We start from the raw sequence: 21,498 nt of genomic DNA, 5'->3' as shown, positions 1-21,498 counted from the left end.
TAAAATTATTCTCATTCACACTCCTTGGCTAGAGAACTGCACTGCAGACTTCAGAGGTCTGCTAATTCCAAGGGATTGCTGGGCTTCAGCTCTTCTCTTATTCTGGAAAGTACATACAGTGGTACCTCAGGTACAGACGCTTCAGGTTACAGACTCCGCTAACCCAGAAATATTACCTCAGGTTAAGAACTTTGCTTCAGGATGAGAACAGAAATCGTATTTGGTAACTTCACGTTTGAGTGCAAATTGAATCGATTTCTCCCCAGGATTTCTTTGCAACAAACAGGAAATGCACTAGCTGGCTCACGAGTACATTTTTGCTCCTCCATCTGCAACTATGATTCTATATAAAGCCTAACACAGGAAGTCTCTACAAAGCATAGCTATTTTTCCTGCTAACATGAGTCAGAACTTCTAACATGTACTGGGTTTTGCATTCTGAATCTATTTCTTAAGGACTTCATCACAGTTGTGACACTCCAAAAGGCTTGGCTACCTTTTCTGATTTTGCACATGAGAATTCATGAACACATGTTGTGACAAAGCATAATTACAAGTTACAGTGGTACCTTGGTTTAAGAACAGCTTAGTTTATGAACAACTTGGATTAAGAACGCTGCAAACCCGGAAGGAGGTGTTTTGGTTTGTGAACTTTGCCTTGGAATAAGAACATGTTTCGCTTCCTGTTGATTGTGTTCCATTTGTAAATTGAGTCCCCCACTGCTATGGGAAAGCATGCCTTGGTTTAAGAACAGACTTCCGGAATGGATTAAGTTCATAAACCAAGGTACCACTGTATTGACCGTGTGAGTTTGAGCCGAAGCACCGTTGCTTCAATGGGGCAGAAGACAAGCAAAGGATCTTCGGTGGAGAACCTCCTGGTCTTCCTGTGTAGCCCTCAGGACTCTCCGCTGGGCATGCCCGCTCCCCAGACCACCCGCTCCTCTACTGGCCCCAATCCCTAGGCTTTTACCCAGCTGGCATGTGTCCTTGAACTGGGACCATGCCTCAACTGAGGATGGATTGAGGATGTTTTTGGCAAAATGTTCTTGTTTAGTCAAGCCTACCTAGATATGTAAGCTTGACATGTATGTCATTTAACATTTGATATGTCATTTAACTAATAATAACGTACAAGCGACTCGCCACTTATGCAGGGGTAGCGTTGCGGGGACCCATGCACATAAGTGTGGTGTCCACTGCAATACATACAGCTTCCCCCCATAAGCCCTTGGAGCCTTTAAGAAATAGGGTTTATTCACCTATTTACACCTTCAGTCTGCATGGAGGAAGTGCAGATCTCACAGCAGGGTCATCTCAAGAGGGGCTTTTCCCCTTAGCAGTGCAGTCCTCTCCCAGCATCTCTCCCAGCCAGCCTGCCTGCAGCCAGCCTACCCAAAGATGGAGCCCAGTCTTTCTTCTCCCATTCTTCTTCCCTGAACACCCTACTAAAAACTCTTTTCCTGTCATCTCACACCCAGTTACCCTGGCAACCTTCTAAGCTCCCAGTCTCTGTTCACACCTCAGGGCAAGAAGGGAGGACAGTTCTTTTGCATTATCAGTGGCCCTCCATGGCCCTCTATTGTTCCTTAATGGCCCTTGCTTGGCCAGGCTGTTTGACAGAGGCTGGCCCAGGAATTCCTCTGCAGCTGTTATTTCTCCCTTTACATCCCAATGATCCAGATCCTATCATTTATTAATTTCTAGGGTTTAGGTAGGCGATCCCCCTCCCAAATCTATGACAATACTGTACATTGGTGTGAAAAAGTCACATAATCATCAAAATTTTGCACCTTGTTTGTGTAACCACTGATTGTGTAACCACTATTAATTCAAATCAGAGGTACTTTGCAGTCACTGCTATCATGTTACATTCAAAAAGGACTTACTTGATTTCTGTTTGGCCTCCTGCCTTCCGGGCAATTTGAACCAGCTCCTTCCCGTACCGCTCTTCTGCTTGTGCCCTGCAAAAGGAGAAGAAAAAACTTCATTATTTGAAGTTCAAAGAGTACCAACGCCCATATATTTTGGGGTCTCTTGCCCTGACAGGCCTTGTACTGGTCACTATTTGGGTACATTAAAAACAAGCCTATCAAAGTAAGAAAAGGGAGCTGGTGCAAGCCAGTATTGGAAAGGGGCAGGTGCACGCCCCATAAATGAAGACAAAACTGAATGGGATTCTTGCAATAATTAAGAACTGCTGCTGGGAGGGAGGAGTAGGTGGAATTTTCCAAAAAGGCCACATGGGCAGTTGTGCTGCACAGCTGCAAAAGGCTTCCCCTTTGCAGAATTAAAGACATGCAGCGGACATGAGCCTTGTGATGTGAGCACTGTGCAACAGTTGCACGGCAAAGTGACACATCACAGTCACTGATAGTGCTAGATGGTGATTGAGTTGCTTTTCTCTGACAATTGCAATTTCTTGTTAGAACTATTGGAGGAACAAAATCTGTCACAAGGGAGGTGCAAAATAATAAAAGTTCCAAGGCCATGGAAACAATTCTAATAGCTCAAGCAACATTGTGTTCTCTTGGTCATCTTCACAGCAACCCTGAAGAAGCAAGTCACTAATATTCCCAGTTTGCAGAGAAAGCCTAAGAAACAGCAATCTTCCTCAAATCAAAGGAATTCAGTTCATATGCTCAAAGAAATAGCCTTTCCTCGTGGATGCGATGGCAGGACAGAGAGGCCAACCCACAGCTGGGTGCATGGCAACATTTCCTAATCCAATGCACTGCCAAGTCCCACATGTCTACGCAAATTCATGGTGGCATTCTTTTCTTGTGAATCTGGTCTGGGACCGTAATAAATTTCTTTCTTTCATTCTTTTCTTGTGCCCAGGGCTAGCAGGAATTACAAAACCCAAACAGCACTGAAGGCAGACTGCAAAGCAAGGTCACGTGTCCACATCACAAAATTGCCATGTTCCCCTTTGCCTGGTGACAGCTCTCTTTTTTACCTCCGGACTTTGAACTTGGAAACCCAAACAATCACTTTTGCATGCCATGGCAGTCAGAGAAGAGTGTCTGCACAATTGTAACTGCTTGGGGAGGAGCAAGCCAGCTAAACAGTCGTTTGCTTTTTTCACTTGTATGATTGTTTGTTATGCTTTTTCAGCTCTATGGCCACATAATGTAGAATCTGAATCAAATTTAACTGAGAAAACGAGAAATTGAGAGAAACTGAAAATGACCCACCCCCCCTCACCTTCTCCAACCCGGCACCATCCAGATGTTGTACAGTGGACTACAATTCCCATCACCCCTGGCCATTGGCCATTCTGGCTAGGACTGATGGGAACTGTGGTCCAAAACATGGAGGTCACCAGGTTAAGGAGGCTGGTCTCACCGCTTCACCGTCCCACAGCATCGCCTCATTTGACCAGCTTCATGTCCTGGAGGTCACCCAAAAACCCCCTAATGCCTCCCATATATTTTAGATGACAGCTCCCAACAGCTCCAGTCGGGAGGAACCAGAAGGATGATGGGGGAAGGCATCCCTTAAACCAGCCAAGTGAGCCCCCCCCCAAATTAGTTCCAGGGGCCCAGAGCCACTGAAACCCACCTGCGCTTCTCACTCTGCCTCCACCCGCAGCAGGTTAACCACTCTGGCGCCTATGCAAAGCCACTGTTTCCACCAGGAGAAAGAAAACTTTGCTCACATGTTTTAAAATAGCTCTGGAGAGATGACAGGGGTCTGTGTCACTTGTGAGTGTATAATGATTCATTAGCAGGAAGAGCCCATTTTACTCTCAGGGGCTGTGATCCTACAAAGGTGGGGGGGGAGAAGGAAGCACTGGGTGGGGAGACCACACTGCTTTCCTGAAGCTGAATGTTGGGCAGCTGAAAGACTTCTTCAGGCAGCACATAGTTGCACCGTGAAACTCCCTCCCTCCCCCAGGAGACAGGGAGGGCCACCAGCTGGGATGACTTTAGAGAGGATTGGACAAGTTCATGGAGGAGAAGGCGGTCAAGGGCTGCTAGCCAGGAGGGCTCTGCTCTGGCTCCACAGTCAGAGGCAGCCATGCTGGAAACCGCGGGAGGGGAGACGGGGCTCTTGGGCTCCAGTCCTGGTTGTGGGTTTCACTTTGGCGCATCTGCTCAGCGGCTGTGAGAACAGGATGAGGATCCATATGTGCCACTGGCCTGATCCACCAGGCTCCCATTATTCTCTTCTCTTCCAAGTATATAAATATGCATTAGGAAAAATTCACAATTTTCATAATTCATCAGCATCTTAGCGTGAATTTTTCCTAATGCATACTTATATTTCTCTGCAGTTTTGCCTAATATCCACATTTTGGCAAGCAGCTCTCACCTAATACAATGCACGTTTGCACGTTCCTCTTTAATATCACTTAGACCCTGGACTTACTACTTCAGCCAAGAAATGTGCTATGAAATTCAAAGAAGTGCACATTTTGAAGGATGGCATTGTTTCAGCAAGCACAGATATCAAATTTCATCCCCACTCAGAGGAGTGCAAGGCGACGTATGTGGCTCCCTGCCTCCCCATTTTCTTTCCCTTCTTCCCTTCCCTGTGAGGGACGTTCCACTGTGGCCCTCGGCCAGAGATGGTAGTGCACTCATAGATTTGTACCAGCAGGACTAGCACCTTGAATTCATCCCAAATCTTAACTGGGAGCTGGATCATTAGCCATTACTGTTGCATGTTTTCTCACTGGCTGAGTGGGGATTTGAACTCTGGCCTCGCAGGTCCTAGTCTGGCACTTTTAATCTCTGCTCCACACTAGATCTCTCCAGCTCAGTGTCTTTGCTTGCTTGCAATTCTCTCTCTCTCTCTCTCTCTCTCTCTCTCTCTCTCTCTCTCTCCCCCTTCCTCCCTATTCAGCAAGGAACAGCAGGTGGAGGAGGAACTTCTTAGTCTGTCCTTCCTCCAGCAACTTGCTCTGCTTCTGAGCTGGCCAGGAAGAAAGAGGTCTCTCTGCTGCCAGCCCAGAAACCAAGTGTGCTGCTGCAGGAGGGACAGAGTGTCCCACTACTACCCACCACAGAGCTGGAAGAAATCCCAAGGGTCGTCTAGTCCACCCCCTACAATGCAGTGGAGGAGAGTCCACCACTTTCTGAGGGTGTCCGTCCCACCACTGAATGAAGGTTACCACCGGCAAGTTCTTCCTAATGTTTAGCTGGAATCTCCTTCCTGACAATTTGAATCTATTGGTTTGGGTCGCCTCCTCTGGAGCCACAGAAAGCAAGCCTGCTCCACCTTGGTCCAGGGTGCACCCAGGGCCCCCACAGGGCAGGGCAGCCAGTGCTCCTTCTTAATCACCCTTTTCAGTTACCTTTGTTTGATGAGGTCCTCCACATCCTTGCACATCTTCCTCCCATCCAGCAGTCGTTGTAGAAGTGCATCGTACCCAGCATGGACAGTGAACTCTTTACACTAGGAAATGGGAATTATGAATTCCAATTAGCTAAAACCATTCTCACCACATAAACAACTAGATTAGTCAGTCTTTAGGAATTATGTCTCCTTTTCCAGACTTAGAGGTGGGGGATCTTAGCGCTGCACAGTCATTTCCAATGCAAGTTGCTATCGCTCAGCAGCTCACCAGGCGCTGCCCTTGGTTGCTCCCTTGGTGCTCTGGACAGTGAAAAGACCCACCGCCCTGGGGGAAAGGAGGACAGAGCAAAGAAAAATCACACCTCATGCATGTTTAGCTTGCACAGTTCCAGCCATAAACGGTTGAAGGCCAGCTGGTTGAAATGCCACAAGTTAAATGCAAGTTTAAAAGTTTCAGATGAATTTAATTTGTTTTGGTCTATTTTACTGTGGTTTTAACTTATTGTAGTTTTAAACTATGGTTGTAATTTTTTTACTGATCATTTTATTTATTCATCTTTTTCGTAAGCCATTTTGAGGGTTTTTTCTACAATCAGTATATAAATTTCATGAAATAAAAAAATACATAGATAGAATGCAAGGAAGGCAGAGAGCTTTTATGCGCCCCCTCGCCCATCTTGTCCGGAGTTTTGGGCTGGGCTGCCATCAGTATGCTGATGACACCCAACTCTATCTGTTGATGGATGGCCATCCTGACTTGGCCCCAGACACACTGAACAGATGTCTGGAAGCTGTGGCTGGATGGTTACGTGGGAGCCGGTTGAAGTTAAATCCTTCGAAGACAGAGGTCCTCTGGCTGGTGCGGGACGATATGGGATCGAGGGGGCAACTCCCATCTCTTGCGGGGGTGCAATTAGTGCCAGCACCGTCCGTTAAGAGTTTGGGTGTAATCTTCGATACCTCCCTCTCCATGGAGGCTCAGATTACAGCTATAACAAAGGCCACATTTTTTTTCATCTCCACCAAACTAAGCAGTTGGCTCCTTACCTCTCTCGCCCTGATCTGGCCACTGTGATCCATGCGACGGTCACCTCCAGACTGGATTATTGTAACTCGCTCTACGTGGGGCTGCCCTTGAGACTGACCCAGAAACTCCAGCGGGTGCAGAATGCTGCAGCGAGACTCCTTATGGGGTCTTCGCTGCGAGATCACATTCACCCGGTACTATACCAGCTGCACTGGCTCCCGGTGGAGTACAGGATCAGGTTTAAGGTGCTGGTTTTAACCTTTAAAGCCCTATATGGCCTAGGACCCTCGTACCTACGGGAGCGCCTCTCCTGGTATGCCCCACAGAGAAACCTACGGTCTGCAAATAATAACATCCTCAAGGTCCCAGGCCTCAGAGAGGTTAGGCTGGCCTCAACTAGAGCCAGGGCCTTCTCGGCTGCGGCTCCAACCTGGTGGAATGCTCTGTCACAAGAGACTAGGGCCCTGCGGGACCTGACATCTTTCCGCAGGGCCTGCAAGACAGAGTTGTTCTGCCAGGCCTTTGGTCAGGGCGCAGCCTGACTCCCTCCTCTGGCAACCTGCACAGAATTTTGCTTAATTGGTTGCCTTCAATTTGATTTAATTAATTTTATAATAAAATATTTTTAGATTGTGTAACTATTTTACTGTTTGATTATTTGATTGTTGTTAGCCGCCCTGAGCCCGGCTTTGGCTGGGGAGGGCGGGATATAAATAAAATTTATTATTATTATTATTATTATTATTATTATTATGTGTTCTGCCTCCGTTGGGGGGGCAGCAAAGGTCCAGGAGGCTGGGGGTGCTTGAGCAGAGGTGGTTCTAAGGGGTGGGCTGAAGATGTGATCATGCTGTACCCCAGAGCTATGCCATGTGCCAAGAGAGCATGGAAGCATCTTTACAAATGTGGTTGTACTGTATTGTTTTATGCAAGCAGCCAAGGGGATTCTTTTGGCTTGAAACAGAGGAATTAAATAAAATGAATCAGTATCATGATGCAAATTCACAACTGATGTTCTACGCTTCATCAAGTATAGCAGTCTGTGGGTCCCAGTAGGTTTCATCCACCTCCCTGGGGGAAGCAGTGTCACGAAGGCAAGAGAATACGGATGCTCTTGGGTGTGAGTCCTGGCAGAACTGCTCCCTGCTTGGCAGCCTTTTCCACCTGGCCTGGGAGGGCCCTGACTGACTCTAGCAGCAAAAGCTGAGGCTGCTGAAGAGGCCAGAGACCATCTTGACCGTCTCTTGGGGCAGACCCAGGTCTGAGCTTCCACAGCCACCATCCGCCATGAACCACCACTGGCAGGTGAAGAGGTTTGGGACAAAGGCGCCTGTTCCTGGGGTGACCCAAAAGCAAATAATCACTTCCAGGGGTGGAAATTTCCCCAGACAATCTTACATGACCTTACAGGTCTAAAATACAGAAACAGCTGCTGCAGGATACAAACACACGTGGGTTGGGATGGGATGGGATGGATGGTTGAAAAGGAGAAGGAGTTCAACCCTTTCCACTGCCCCCAGCGGGAGATTTCCTCCATTTGCAAAAAGCAGCAAGGAAGGGATTTATTGGGATTACTGTAGGGAGAGAGGTCAAACTCTTCCTCTTTGCCCACCTTACTCCTAATCCTGTGTGGGCCTCCCATGCTGCCTATTTCCTTTTTTAAAAAATGCCCATGAAAGAGACAAAACAATGGATACAGCTAGAGAGGGACACAACTGGAAACACCTGCGCCACAGCATACCCACTCCTCCCAAACAAACTAAGGAAAATTCCCACAACACTTAGCAGGTACACACAGACCACGCTCAAAGCATGGAAAGCAGAAATAGACAAACTATCCCCAATCCCACTAATTCTCCTGGCGCACCACCCATTATTGCACCACGCAGCACAAACCCTCCAAATAAAAACCTGGCAAACCAAAGACTTTTATCGCCTAATAGACTTCTATAAAAATAAGAAACCTTTGTCAACAGAAGAAATACAGGACAAACTAGAAGACTCCTAAATGCCCTGGTTAACACATCACCAATTACATGCCCTCTTAAATAATCCAGCAGTAAAATCAGCAGCAACTAGGCCCCTGACAACCTTTGAAAACCTCTTCCTAACAACAAAGGGACATGGCAAAGGGATGGTATCCGCCATATACAAAATATACAAAATACTACTCCAAAATCCCATGAACCCCCTAGATGCAATCAAAAAACAATGGGAGGATGACATAGGCTTAACCCCATATGATTAACCCCACTCAGTGGACCAGAATATGGTCTAAACCCCCCTTTAAATCCATATCAACGAAAATGGAAGAACTCACTCTGAAACTCACCTACAGGTGGTACCTAACAACAAGAAAATTAGCGCTAATACGCCTAGGAACCTCACCAAATGCTGGAGAGGGTGCACCTCCACAGGCACATACCTCTGCATGTGGTGGGAGTGTCCCAAAATCCAACTATTCAGGACAACAGCCATATGAGAAATAGCCTTACTAAAACAATTAACAAATAAACTGAAACTGACACAGGGACAAATAGAAGAAGATGCCTTCACCCCGGTATGGCTCCCCTTTATCACATACACAGCTCAACAAGACAACAACAAGAATCCATCAACAGCATACAAATCAATCTGACTAACCTGATCCAAAACACCCACCCACCCCACTCACACATGAAGACAAAGCTCACCACAGCCAATCACAGATGGAAAACCACACCCTAGGCCAACCCCAACCTCTCTCACCACCAAAGGAACACAAGTGAATAGCAGAGAACCTGCACAAGCGATGTTTGACACAAAATCCCACACATACATTAAGTAAAATAGAAAGATCGCCACCTGACCCCACCCCCACCCATCTTCCCCCCCTCCACCTCTTTGCCCCTTTTCTTCCTAATGTAACACTAATGTCTCAACAAATGAAACTGATCTGTAAAAATGTTACTTGGGAAAAAATGCACATACTTTTGTAAACCAAGAAAATCTTTAATAAAAATACATTTTTTAAAAATGCCCATTATATGCCCTATGGCTTTTAATGTTGTTTCTTGTTTGGCGCTATGACTTGTGGATGAGTGGAGATTTGAACCTGGGTCTCCCTAGCCTAGTCTACCCTTCTTAAAAGTAGAGACAAAGATTTCCAACTTCGCTGAAGCACAGGAGAAAAGTCAGGTCATGCAATGACCCAATTAGCCTAAAGAGATAGGATGTCACAGTCACAAAATTGACACATAAGGCAGCTGGCTGTAAGAAAAGCAAAAAACAAAACAAAACAAACAAAAAAAATTAGAAACTCTCTCTCTCTCTCTCTCTATATATATATATATATTCTAAGCATATCAAGTGGACCAGCAGCAACTGGTGTGGGTGGGGAAGGGAACAGCTGCCTAAGGCATATACAACAATTCCTTTAAGGCTTTCTTTAAAAAATGGAATACATCCTAACTTGTCTCCAAAAGGATGGGGGGGGGAGAGACACACCTTCCAGGCCTCCTTGTGGAAAAGATCCCTAGAGAGGGGGCCACCAAAGGTAAGGCTGTGCCACCATCCTGTACTAAGCTCATTTCCCTGAGAGGATGCGCCAGGGAATTCATAGGACCTGCTTCTGAATAAACCTATGTAGGATTTGTGCTGCCGTTTCCAGATTTTTGTGCTATAGATACAATGACAACACACCGGTAGAGTAGCACAGTGGATATTTCCCAGCCAACATTTAAAAAGAAAATGGATTGCACCATGGTGTAAAATGCCTTTCAGAGCATCTTTTTTCAAACCCGCCCCCCAAATAACTGAATAAGCAAACCTACAGTTGTGTTTGCCATCTCTCGAGTGTTCTGCCACACGGCTGGAGACGGACAGTCTGGAGGGCTCTGAGCCTTCTGGAACAGGCTGCTGGAGAGAGCAGCTGCTGGCGCTGCTGGCGCTGGTGTGCCAAATGGTCACAGCCACGTTGCCCGTCCCCTTCTGAGGCTGCCTTTGAATCATCAGATTCGAGACAGGGCTCAGCCACTGTCAGGTTTTCCCACCAGGGAAATTACACTGGATTTTAGAATACAGGAAGATGAAAAACTGTATTGCAACAAGTCAGATAATGGGCTAATTAGCACAGGGTCATAAGAACATATAGGAAGCGGGTGGTGTTGTGGTCTAAACCACTGAGCCACTTGGGCTTGTTGATCAGAAGGTTGGCAGTTCAAATTCCCATGATGGTGGTGAGCTCCTGTTGCTCTGTCCCAGCTCCTGCCAACCTAGCAGTTTGAAAGCACACCAGTGCAAGTAGATGAATAGGTACCACTGCGGCAGGAAGGTAAATGGCATTTTCGTGTGCTCTGCCACTCATCACAGTGTCTCATTGTGCCAGAAGCAGTTTAGTCCTGCTGGTCACATGACCCAGAAAGCTGTCTGTGGGCAAACACTGGCTTCCTCAGTCTGAAGCGAGATGAGCGCCACACCCCATAGTTGCCTTTGACTGGACTTAACCATCCAGCGGTCCTTTACCTTAACCCAGGCATAGGCAAACTTGGCCCTCCAGATGTTTTGGGACTACAACTCCCATCACCCCTAGCTAACAGGACCGGTGGTCAGGGATGATGGGAACTGTAGTCTCAAAACATCTGGCGGGCCGAGTTTACCTATTCCTGCCTTAACTCATAAGAACATGAGAAGAGCCTTCTGGATCAGGCCCAGAAGGGGGACCCATCTAGTTCAGCATCCTGTTCTCACTGTGGTCAGCCGGATGACCCCCGTGGAAACCCCCAAGCAGGACTTAAGCACGGGAGCCCCTCCCCTCCTGCGGCTTCCAGCAAGAGGCAGGCAGAAGCATTGCTGTCCGAGTAGCCCTCAATAGCCCTCTTCTCCATGTTGGTGGCCATCCCTGCCTCCTGTGGGAGCGAGTTCCACAGGATACCCGCCATGTGCCTGACCTGCACCGGCTGATCTCCAGGAGCCGTAGCCAGCGCAGGTATTGGAAGGACTAGGGAGCAGCACAGGCCCACATAAGAGAGGAAGACAGAAAGGCACCTACACCAAGACAGACCTGCCAGTTCGCCTAACACAGCATGGTCTCCACTGACTGACAGGGGTCATCGAGGGTTTCGGGGTCTCTCCCAGAGCTACCTGGAGATGCCAGGGAATGAATCTGGGACCTTCTGTATACAAAATAAGTGCTCTACCCCTGAACCATGGCCCTTCCCCTGCCAGCGGGATGTCAGAGAAGTCAGACCACCACAGCGGAAACGGAAAGAGTACTTTCCTAGTTCAAAGAATACAGCACGGAAAGTAGATCGTCATAAAGGTGGAAAGTTAGATTTCCTGTTTAGCAGCCTTTTTTTTTTTTTAAAAAAAAAAAAGGCATTTCCTTCTTACCGAATGCTTGCACTTGCTACGTAAGTCACCTGACGTGAGGCTGGGCAGGTACAGAAACAACTAACCGTAAGAAACAGTGCACAGAATGTCCACGGTGTCTCTTGCACATTGCAATCATGTTTTTATTTATTTAATTACAGGCACCTGCATTTTAGAAAGACCACAGTAAAGCAGTTAGGTTTTGTTGGTGGGGGGGAATTTCTGTTGCTTTTAGTAGAAGCTTTTTTCAAAGCCAAATTTGCATCACAAGAAAGGTGTGCCAGTACAGATTTTCATTGCAGTTATGATGGTTAAAGTCCCTGTTATGAATGGGGGGGGCAGATTCCCCCATAATTCCTGGGTGCCAGATTCCCCCCCCCCCATAAGTTCTAGAGTTAGTAAATGTAAGGGATTGAATGCTTGACGTCTTCACCCAGGTGTGAGACAGCTGAGCAGTGCAGAAATGCAGTCTGAATCATGTGGGGAGAAGAGCCATCCTGTAATACAAAGGAAGGTGCCTAGTTGGTTTTTTAAAATCAATTCTATTAAGAGTTTTCAACATACAATACAATAAAAGCCAAACTAATCTAAAGAAGATAAATAGGACAGAAGCAAGAATAAGCAAAAGAATAAAATAAAAAAGAAGAGAAGAAGAAAACTAAAAATAAATAAAATAAAATAAAAACCAGGTCCACTATTACAATTATATCTTAACCCTTATTCCACACACAGAAGAGTGAGCCATCCCAGCTCTCACCCTGGAGCTTTCCCCTCTTCCCCCAGTCTCCCACCCTGGGAGATCCTCTCTATCATCCATCACCTTCCTGGAAGCATCTTCATCAATCCAAGATAGGAAACTTCAAAAAACGAAGCATAGATATAGATAGAAATAAAACAAGAATTAAAGAAAACAGAAAAACAAAATAATAAGAGAAAGAAAAGAAAAGAGGATCTTCTGATTCTCTCTGCTGCTGATTATGTATATGACAATTATGCAAAATATTCAAAGTATGCCAGGATACCATCTAGCTGCTTTAATATCCAGCTTTTTCTCAGTCTGCTAGGTGTTGTTTTCTCAGTCTCCGCAGGCATCTCAAATTTGTCGTTTTCCACTCAAAAAGTCCAAAAGTAGCTCTTCAGTTATTATTATGTGACCAAAATAGTCCTTCTGTGGTCCAATATGATGAATTTCTCCCCAGGGGCTCTAACAAATCTTAATAGTGTAATAGTCTGTACTTATTTGCTTGTTGTGTCTTCATTAAACCCTAGTCAGTTCCTTATATTCCAGTCCCATTTCCTGTTGGTCCTGCTTTATCCTGATTTAAAGAAAAAAGGAAAAATCCTTCTTCCATTCTTTTTCCAAACCAATCACTGAGAGCTTAGAGGCTTTTTCTTCCGTGTTTGCTTCCGTTTCTGCCCTCGGCCCTTTCTCTCTCAGCTTCATCTCTGCCTCTCCGATTGCCTCTTAAACCCCTTCCTTTCTCCTGTTTCCATCCTCCCATCCACTCCAACTCCTGCTGCTGTCCCATGCTCAGGCAGAAGTCAATCCACATCTTTCCCCACAGCTCCTGTGCATTCTGCAGTCTGACGGAGATCAGATCTAACTTCTCTTAAAGTTCTGCGCACCTCGGATCTTAACTCTGCCAGCTGTTCATCCAGGAGGATTTGTAGGATATCAACGATTGGAGAAGCATCTGGTGTTGGCTCTGCCACATTGGGTTCTGCAAAGCTCCCCCTTGGGAGAAGCTCCACTTCCAGGAACTTGTCTCTGCTTGCACATTCCTTCCTCTTAAGAACTCTGTTTCATTTTCTGTGTCATTTTCTGTTTCATTTTTGCAGCCAACACAGCACATACAAGACAAAGATTTATAGGCTGTATAAATTGAAAATTTAAAGCAGATTCAGAGCTATCTTATCAGTTAATAATAATAATAATTAATTTTTTATTTATATCGCGCCCTCCCCAGCTGAAGCCGGGCTCAGGGCGGCTAACAACAATAAAATAATACAACATTCTAAAATCATTTCATTATAAAATTAATTCAAATCAAATTGATGACAACCATTGTGCTAGAGTTCTGTGAAGATTGCCAAAGGAGGGAGTCAGGCTGTGCCCTGACCAAAGGCCTGGTGGAACAGCTCTGTCTTGCAGGCCCTGCGGAAAAATGTCAAGTCCCACAAGGCCCTTGTCTCTTGTGGCAGAGCGTTCCACCAGATCGGAGCCACAGCCGAAAAAGCCCTGGCTCTGGTTGAGGCCAGCCTAACCTCTCTGTGGCCTGGGACCTCCAAGATGTTTTTGTTTGAAGATCGTAAGTTCCTCTGTGGGACATACCAGGAGAGGCGGTCCCGTAGGTACGAGGGTCCTAGGTCGTATAGGGCTTTAAAGGTTAAAGCCAGCACCTTGAACCTGATCCTGTACTCCACTGGGAGACAGTGCAGCTGGTATAGCACTGGGTGAATGTGATCTCGCAGCGAGGACCCGGTAAGGAGTCTCACTGCAGAATTCTGCACCCGCTGGAGTTTCTGGGTCAGTCTCAAGGTCAGCCCCACGTAGAGCGAGTTACAATAATCCAGTCTGGAGGTGACCGTCACGTGGATTACTGTGGCCAGATCAGGGCGAGAAAGGTAAGGCGCCAACAGCTCCTGAGGCACTCCACACACCAGGGAGTGGCGCGATGACAGTTCCCCCCGAAGCGCTACCCTCTGTCCCCAACCAGAGAGAAACGAGCGCAGCCATTGAAGGACTGTGCCCTGGATCTCCACGTCTGCAAGGCGGTGGTCCAGGAGTTTGTGATCGACCATGTCGAAGGCTGCTGACAGGTCTAGAAGAATCAGCAGCCCCGACCCGCCTCGATCCAGCTGCCTGCGGAGATCATCTGTTAGGGCGACCAGAGCCGTCTCAGTCCCATGACCAGTGCGGAAGCCGGATTGGAATGGATCCAGGGCCGATGTTTCATCCATAAACCCACCAAGCTGTTCAGCAACCGCTCTCTCAATCAATTTACCCAGGAATGGAAGATTCGAGACCAGGCGGTAATTGGATAGATCTAAAGGATCTAATGATGTTTTCTTTAAGAGCGGGTGCACCACTGCCTCCTTCAGTTCCCCTGGGAATGTCCTGGTGCCAAGGGACAAATTGATGATATCCCCCATGGGGCCCCGCACCTCGTCTGGACACGCTCTAATCAGCCAGGACGGGCACGGGTCAAGAGGACAGGAGGTGGGCTTTCCAGCTCGGAGGAGTCTGTCCACATCGGCTGGGGATATCCGGTCAAAGTGGTCCAATACTGGATCCGAGGACAGTTGAGGGGCCTCCAGTTCCATTATTGTATCCAAATTGGCAGGGAGGTCATGGCGGAGCAACAGGACCTTTTCTGCAAAAAAGCTCGCAAATGCCTCACAGCTGTGTGTCAAATTGGTATTTAAATTTGGCTGTCCCTCCAGGGACGTTATATACCTAATTATACTAAATAATTGCACCGGGCAAGAGCTAGCGGATGCAATGGAGGCCAAGAAGTAAGACTTCTTAGCGGCCTTCACTGCCATCTCGTAGGTTTTCATAAAAACCCTATAAGATGTTCTTGAGGCTCCGTCACGGGCACCCCGCCATACTCGCTCTAGCCGTCTGAGGTCCCGCTTCATTTTCCGGAGCTCCTCAGTAAACCAGGCAGCCCAGTTTCTGTGGGGTCACAGAGGGTGCTTAGGTGCGATCTCATCGATGGCTGCCAGGAGCTGGATATTCCAGCCCTCAACAAGCTCGGTCAATGAGTCGCCAGGGGGAGAAAGGTCCCGCAAGGCTTGACGGAATCTATCAGGGTCCATCAGCCTCTGCGGGCGAGCCCAAATCGGCTCGCCACCTAAGCAGGGTGGGGGTGGAAAGTCAATCCTGGCTTTCAGAGCGTAGTGATCAGACCATGGCACCTTCATCGAAGGAGACATGATCACATCTATACCTACACCAAAGATCAAATCCAGCATGTGGCCTGCTTGATGTGTGGGGCCCAAAACAAACTGGGAGAGCCCTAGTGTCGCCATGGAAGACACCAGGTCCAGAGCCTGTGAAGGAGGGAGTGGCATCAGCATGGATGTTGAAGTCCCCCAATACCAATAGGTTAGGGAACTCCAAGGCCCAGCCGGCCACCGCCTGCAGCAGGCCTGACAGGGTGGCTGCTGGTGCGCTAAGTGGCCGGTACACCAGCCAGACAGCCAAGCTCACCTCAGAGCCCCACACTAGGCCAACACATTCAATGCTGGGGATCGATGGGGATGGTAGAGCCCTGAAAGAACAATCTTCCCGGATTAATAATGCCACCCCTCCCCCCCCGGCCCACAGTCCGCAACCGGTGGAGGACGGAGAAACCCAGGGGCGCCATCTCTCGTAAGGTAACTGTTACCCCTTCGCACACCCAGGTCTCCGTCACACAAGCCAGGTCGACCCCCTGTGAGGTAAAGAAATCTCGCAGGGTGGCGGTTTTGTTGCCTATAGACCTGGCATTGCACAGCACCAGTGATGGAGGTGAGTAATCCTTGCTCACCCTACCCTCGTCCCTCGGGGTGGGGCGCAGATTGGAAGGGGTACGAGCATATCCGTATCTCGGTCCCCTTCGCCTATAACATCTGCCCCCACCGCCATACCTCCCTCGCCCCTCAATGGTAGCAATCCCAAGCCTCATACTATCCTCCATTGATGACAATTAGTGTTATTCTTTCCCAGCCTAGTTGTTCTGCTTATAGTATCAACAACTCGATAACTCTAATTAGTCGAGTAGAACAAGCCAGCTAACATCAGCTACCTCTCTGATTATATGAAACTATTATGTTCTTTATCAGCCTACTACAGTATTATAATATTAGACAAACCAATTAATAAAATTAAAAAATAACCCCCAAAACATTCCACAGCTAAACAGAACTACCATATAACGTACATAAAGGAAGAAAAAACCTAAATAACAGGAGAACAACAATCAAGCATCTTACAGTAAGCAAGCAAAAACTTAAATATCATGAAACAAAGGACTAAAACAAATGGCAAAGGAAGGGGGCAAAAAGGTTCTTGTAGCAGACAAAGTTCTTGTAGCATCACAAAGTTCTTGTAGCATCACGTGCCAGCTCAAGTCTGCTCAAATGATCTCTGAATCTGCCAACCTGAACAACCTGGCAACATCGGGGGATGGGCAGAGGAAGGCAGGGCAGGCTCAGTAAATGCCCTGTTCGATGTCAATGCCGTGCCCGATGGTCTCGGGCAACTATTCTCTCAAAGAATAGTTGTATTCTTTCAAAGTCGCCAGTAATTAATTTAAACCTTTTGGTTTATTTTCTAGCCTGTTAATCAGCCCCCAGCAGCCCACCTGTTCTCTGGTGCTAATTAACTGACAGATAGAAAATCCAATTAGTATTTACTTCTAGTCTTAAAGGTAAAGGGACCCCTGACTGTTAGGTCCAGTCACGAACGACTGGGGTTTCAGCACTCATCTCGGTCTATAAGCCGAGGGAGCCGGCGTACAGCTTCCGGGTCATGTGGCCAGCATAACTAAGCCGCTTCTAGCGAACCAGAGCATCACACAGGAATGCCGTTTACCTTCCCACCGGAGCGGTACCTATTTATCTACTTGCACTTTGACGTGTTTTCGAACTGCTAGGTTGGCAGGAGCTAGGTTGAGCAACGGGAGCTCACCCTGTCAAGGGGATTCGAACCACCAACCTTCTGATTGGCAAGCCCAAGAAGCTCAGTGGTTTAGACCACAGCGCCACCCACATCCCACTTCTAGTCTCAGAAATAGTTAAAAGAATGAGGTTTGCTGACCTCACGCCCTAATTTAAGGGCCATTGTGTGGTGCATGGGATTGGTGAATGTTCCTTCCTTGAGATGTTCCTCCACCTCTGAAAACTTCTGTCTCTGGCATGATGAATGTCTCCTTCTGAAGACATGTGAGGTTTATCCCTGAACTCCCTTATCTCAAAAGGGAGTTTTGGTATACCTTGGTTTCTTAATCAATACATTTTATCTCTGCCGACAGGAGTGTAAGCAGTCGATGACCAGTCCACCATCTTTCCTCCCCAGAGGTCCGCAAACAATTAACTTTTGTGGTTTTGTGAGACCCATGAGAGGAAGATGATCAGAGATGAAGGTCAAGGTTAGAATTTCAGTGTCCAATGATATAAGCTGGGAGGGGGGAGGTTGCTGGGAGGCATGATGTCACCGTAGGAATAAAAGGGGTTTAGAGGAACAGGAGGAGAATTCCATGCAGGGCTGGCTGGGAAAGGCTGCATGCAGAGACCAGGGAGCCTGGCTGCTTATTGCTCTGGGCCCAAGCAGGCAGTATCTATGAGGGGAGCAACAAGAGACACTCTTGGGGTGTAATGCTCTGCACCCCCTGCACCTAAACTCAGGTGTAAATATGTGTAAATAAACCATTTTTCTAAAAGACACTACCGTCTCCACTGTGCCTTAATCCATAGGAACACAAACCCTGGTTATGTGCCAAGACCCCTGGAATCTTGCACCTGCTCAGCAGAGACGGGGGTAAAGCCCCCTTCCCTCTATACTGCCGTCCTGATAAAAGCCACGCCTTCCCCACTGCTGCCTCTGTAGCTAAATAAAACAGAAAATTAAGATGTGGCTGCAAGAGATGCTATGAGAAGCACGTATAGTTAGGCCCATAGAGAATAAAAGTTTGAGAAGAGGTTTAAGGCATGGCTGCAGAAAGAAGTTCTTGTGAGATTTCCCGACATAACCACACTTGGGACGCTATGTGCTCTCAGGGCAGCAAGGGCCTTGCCATTTGCTGTTCTGACAAAACAACATGTATTGGGGCAGCCCTGTGGTGAGGAAGTTGCCAGGGTACGTCCACACACCATGACCTGTAGCTCCTAACTGGACACGATAGCCTGGAAGGCAAATTCTGAAAAATGTCCCTGCTTCTGGGACACCCACAAACCAAAAGTCTTCTCCTGTAATAGCAGAGTGTGATGGCCAATCCATAGGCAAAGTGGAGTAGAAACATAGCCTGAAGCCCCCTACATCCAGAAACAAGAGGCCATTCATCATGTTGGATAGATCAGTGCTCCTCAGACTACAGCTCCCATCATCCCCAGCCAGCTTAGCCAAATGGTTATGGATAATAGGAGCTGTAGTCCAACATCTGGGGATACAAGCTTGAGGAACCATGGGCTGGATTTACCCTCCAGATTCAGAGGCAGTATATCACTGAATGTCAGTACTGGCGAGCAAGAGGAGCAGAGGGCTGTTTCCTCCATGACGCATTTGCTGGTTTCCTAAGGCATCTGGCTGGACCACGACATCACAGGGGGCTGCATCCGATGGACCTTTGGTCTGACGGAGGAGGGCTCTTCATGCCCTTATTTTTAGAAACAACCCCCACCAACTGGGAAAGGTCAAGATATTCAAGGGTGACACCTGAGCACCAGGGTGGGGCAACCTTTGCATAATAACATTCAGGTTTTGCATAAGACACTCTCTGTGTGGTGCCATGAGCATCCCCTCCACCCCCCAAATAAAAGCGGCACTAGCCAAGTTGTATATCTAACACAAAAAGCACCACATAAGATAAAAACATGAGCTGTCAACAGCAATGAGAAATAGACTCATGTTCTGCCAGCATCCCCAAGAAAGAAGTTAGTCGTTCAAAATTTTTAAAAAATTAAAAATTTAGGAGTTCATTTCCTTCTCTCTTTTTTAGCAATTAAAAGTTTGAAATAAGTGATTCTTTTAACTATAGTACAAGTGGACCCTAGAAGTCCCTTACCTTTTGACTGTGAGGATTCAGGTGTCCTAAAGAGGCCCCTTCCGCAGTTTCCTGTGGTAACCAGTTTGCAAACGTGCCCCGAAAACATTCCTAATGCACTGAACCAAACTTGCAGGCAAAACCGTGACAGTGCGGCACCAGGTTAATTCAGACCACACAGCCAGCCAGTGAAGGTGAAAATCAAGATGTTGGCACTTACCCAGAAGGCGTCTTTGAACTGCAGGTGTGTCATGAGGAGCTGCTGGAGAGGTCCCCTTTGGGCACGCTTCCCCACAGCACCAGAAGGTTGACGGAGAGGAACCCAGTTGGCTCTGACTGCCAAGCACACAGAAGCTGAAAGAGGAACGCTCTCTTTTGCAGCTTGCAAAACAGCTCTGGGCGGTTTAAGGAAGCTGAGTGTGAAACGACTTGCTACTCCGAAGGAGAAAACACACCCCAAACCTCACAGGTCTCCCCTTCCTCTTTCCCTCCTCTTGCCCCACCCCTTTGCTCTGCTATCAACCTCACTTCAGTTCTGGCAAATGGTGAGTATTGAAATGAGGAAGCAAAAAAACACACCCTATCATCTGTGTGCAAATGAGGCAGGTTTTTTTTTTGGGGGGGGGGGAGGGTTAGTGACAAGATTAGCTACACCCCAGAAAGCCAAAGTGTTGTCTGATCAAGGGACAAAGCTACAAACTCGGAGAAGAAAACTGAGAGCAGGCCCATTCTGTTGACCACGGAGGCTGCATTTCTTGATGCAAGGTAGCTTGCATGTGTTTCTGGTAATCTTTTGTGCTGGGCTCAAATCATACCCACAGGAAGCAGACCTGTGACATTGCAGGCTCAGCAATTGCTGCAATAACAGAAGTATTTTCCAGTTTCTCATAAAAATTAAGGAAATGGGTATATGGCACTTGCTTCAGCTTAGCCTATTTGGATCAATATGAAGCTTTCGGATGTGCTGTGTTCATTCATTGCAACTGTGAATATGAATGAAGTGGTAGCACACAAGGAACGTCCCTGGAATACTAATAGAGAGTCTTCTCCCATCAATATCACTGGGCGAGAAGTTTTAAAATGTGACATTTCAGTCGCTGTTTGCAGATGGACCCGGGAACCACTATTTCCTCTGTTATGCCATTTGCAGATAAAACGTAGCAGAGGTTGCTTTTTGCCTGGCTATTTAGCTGGCGAGCACTTTCTTCAAACGAAATGGCAAACATTTTCACTTTTCCTAAGCTGGAAACAAAGAGCAGAAGAGAGTTAGCTGCTCAGTAGAACAAAGAAACTTCCAAAGTATCTTAAAAGGGAAATGTAATTCAATGTACAAAATACATGCCCATTAAGAAGCAGCTCTTGAAGTAGTTAATGATGCGCTTTCAATATAACAACCAGTGCTTTGAACTGGGCTCAGAAATGCACTAGAAACCAGAACAGCTTAAGCAGGAACAAAATCAGATGCTCTGAAAAGCCAGAAGTGCCTGCATGTGTCAAAATAGCTATAGTGGCTTCCATCAGAGAATCAGGGCCAGAACTAGAGATCTTTGCCTCTGGGACAAACAACATGAAACATGCCCCTAAGCCAAGCCTGCACTTTGCAATGTAAAAAATTAACAACAGCTGTAATACCATGACAAACAACAAGAATATATTATTTAAATATTTATTTTAATGTATACCGTAGATCAAGAAAGGTACTGCTCAGACCATGAGGATGCCTGCATGGTTAATGAGCAGAGTAAAAATGCTATCAGATGCAAGGAGGCTTCCTTTAGAAAATGGAAGCCTTATCCAATTGAGGAGAACAGAAAGGAGCTCAAATTTTGGCGAAAATGCAAGCAGGCAATAAGGGATGCTCCGCATGCTTCAGCCTAGTTTTGGCCCTGCTCCGTGTTACGGTTTTGAGCTGAAAACTCATTTTGCGGTGCCAGGGTTATGCTGGAGAGAAGACCAGCTGGATCCAACACCTGTGCTTCAGAGGGACTAGAAGTGGGGGCATCACATGCTCTGCAAGTTGCACCCCAGAATCCCTCACTGAGCAGGGGTGAGGATGCGCACCACAGTGAC

General features: G+C 47.1%; 1 protein-coding gene across 2 annotated transcripts in view; it reads right to left on the bottom strand.

The window, feature by feature from the left end:
• The window catches only part of PSTPIP1 (proline-serine-threonine phosphatase interacting protein 1), a 50,407-nt gene extending 30,512 nt beyond the window's left edge, over positions 1-19,895 (bottom strand). The window contains exons 1-3 of one of the 2 annotated variants that reach the window (XM_082238401.1): positions 19,649-19,895; positions 5,303-5,403; positions 1,890-1,964 (exon numbers count right to left, since the gene is read on the bottom strand). In XM_082238401.1, the coding sequence (XP_082094527.1) occupies positions 1,890-1,964; positions 5,303-5,403; positions 19,649-19,681 (209 nt within the window). In that variant the 5' untranslated portion in view covers positions 19,682-19,895. Of the gene's footprint in view, positions 1-1,889; positions 1,965-5,302; positions 5,404-10,143; positions 10,259-19,648 lie in introns of those variants that run through there. The other variant, XM_082238402.1, reaches the window with a different exon arrangement.
• Between the last annotated feature and the right edge of the window lie 1,603 nt (positions 19,896-21,498).

Source organism: Podarcis vaucheri (assembly GCF_965113315.1).
Source record: "Podarcis vaucheri genome assembly, chromosome: 9".
Taxonomy (NCBI): domain Eukaryota; kingdom Metazoa; phylum Chordata; class Lepidosauria; order Squamata; family Lacertidae; genus Podarcis; species Podarcis vaucheri.
The sequence above is the reverse complement of the archived record's forward strand: the minus strand, read 5'-3'. Positions and strand labels throughout refer to the sequence as shown.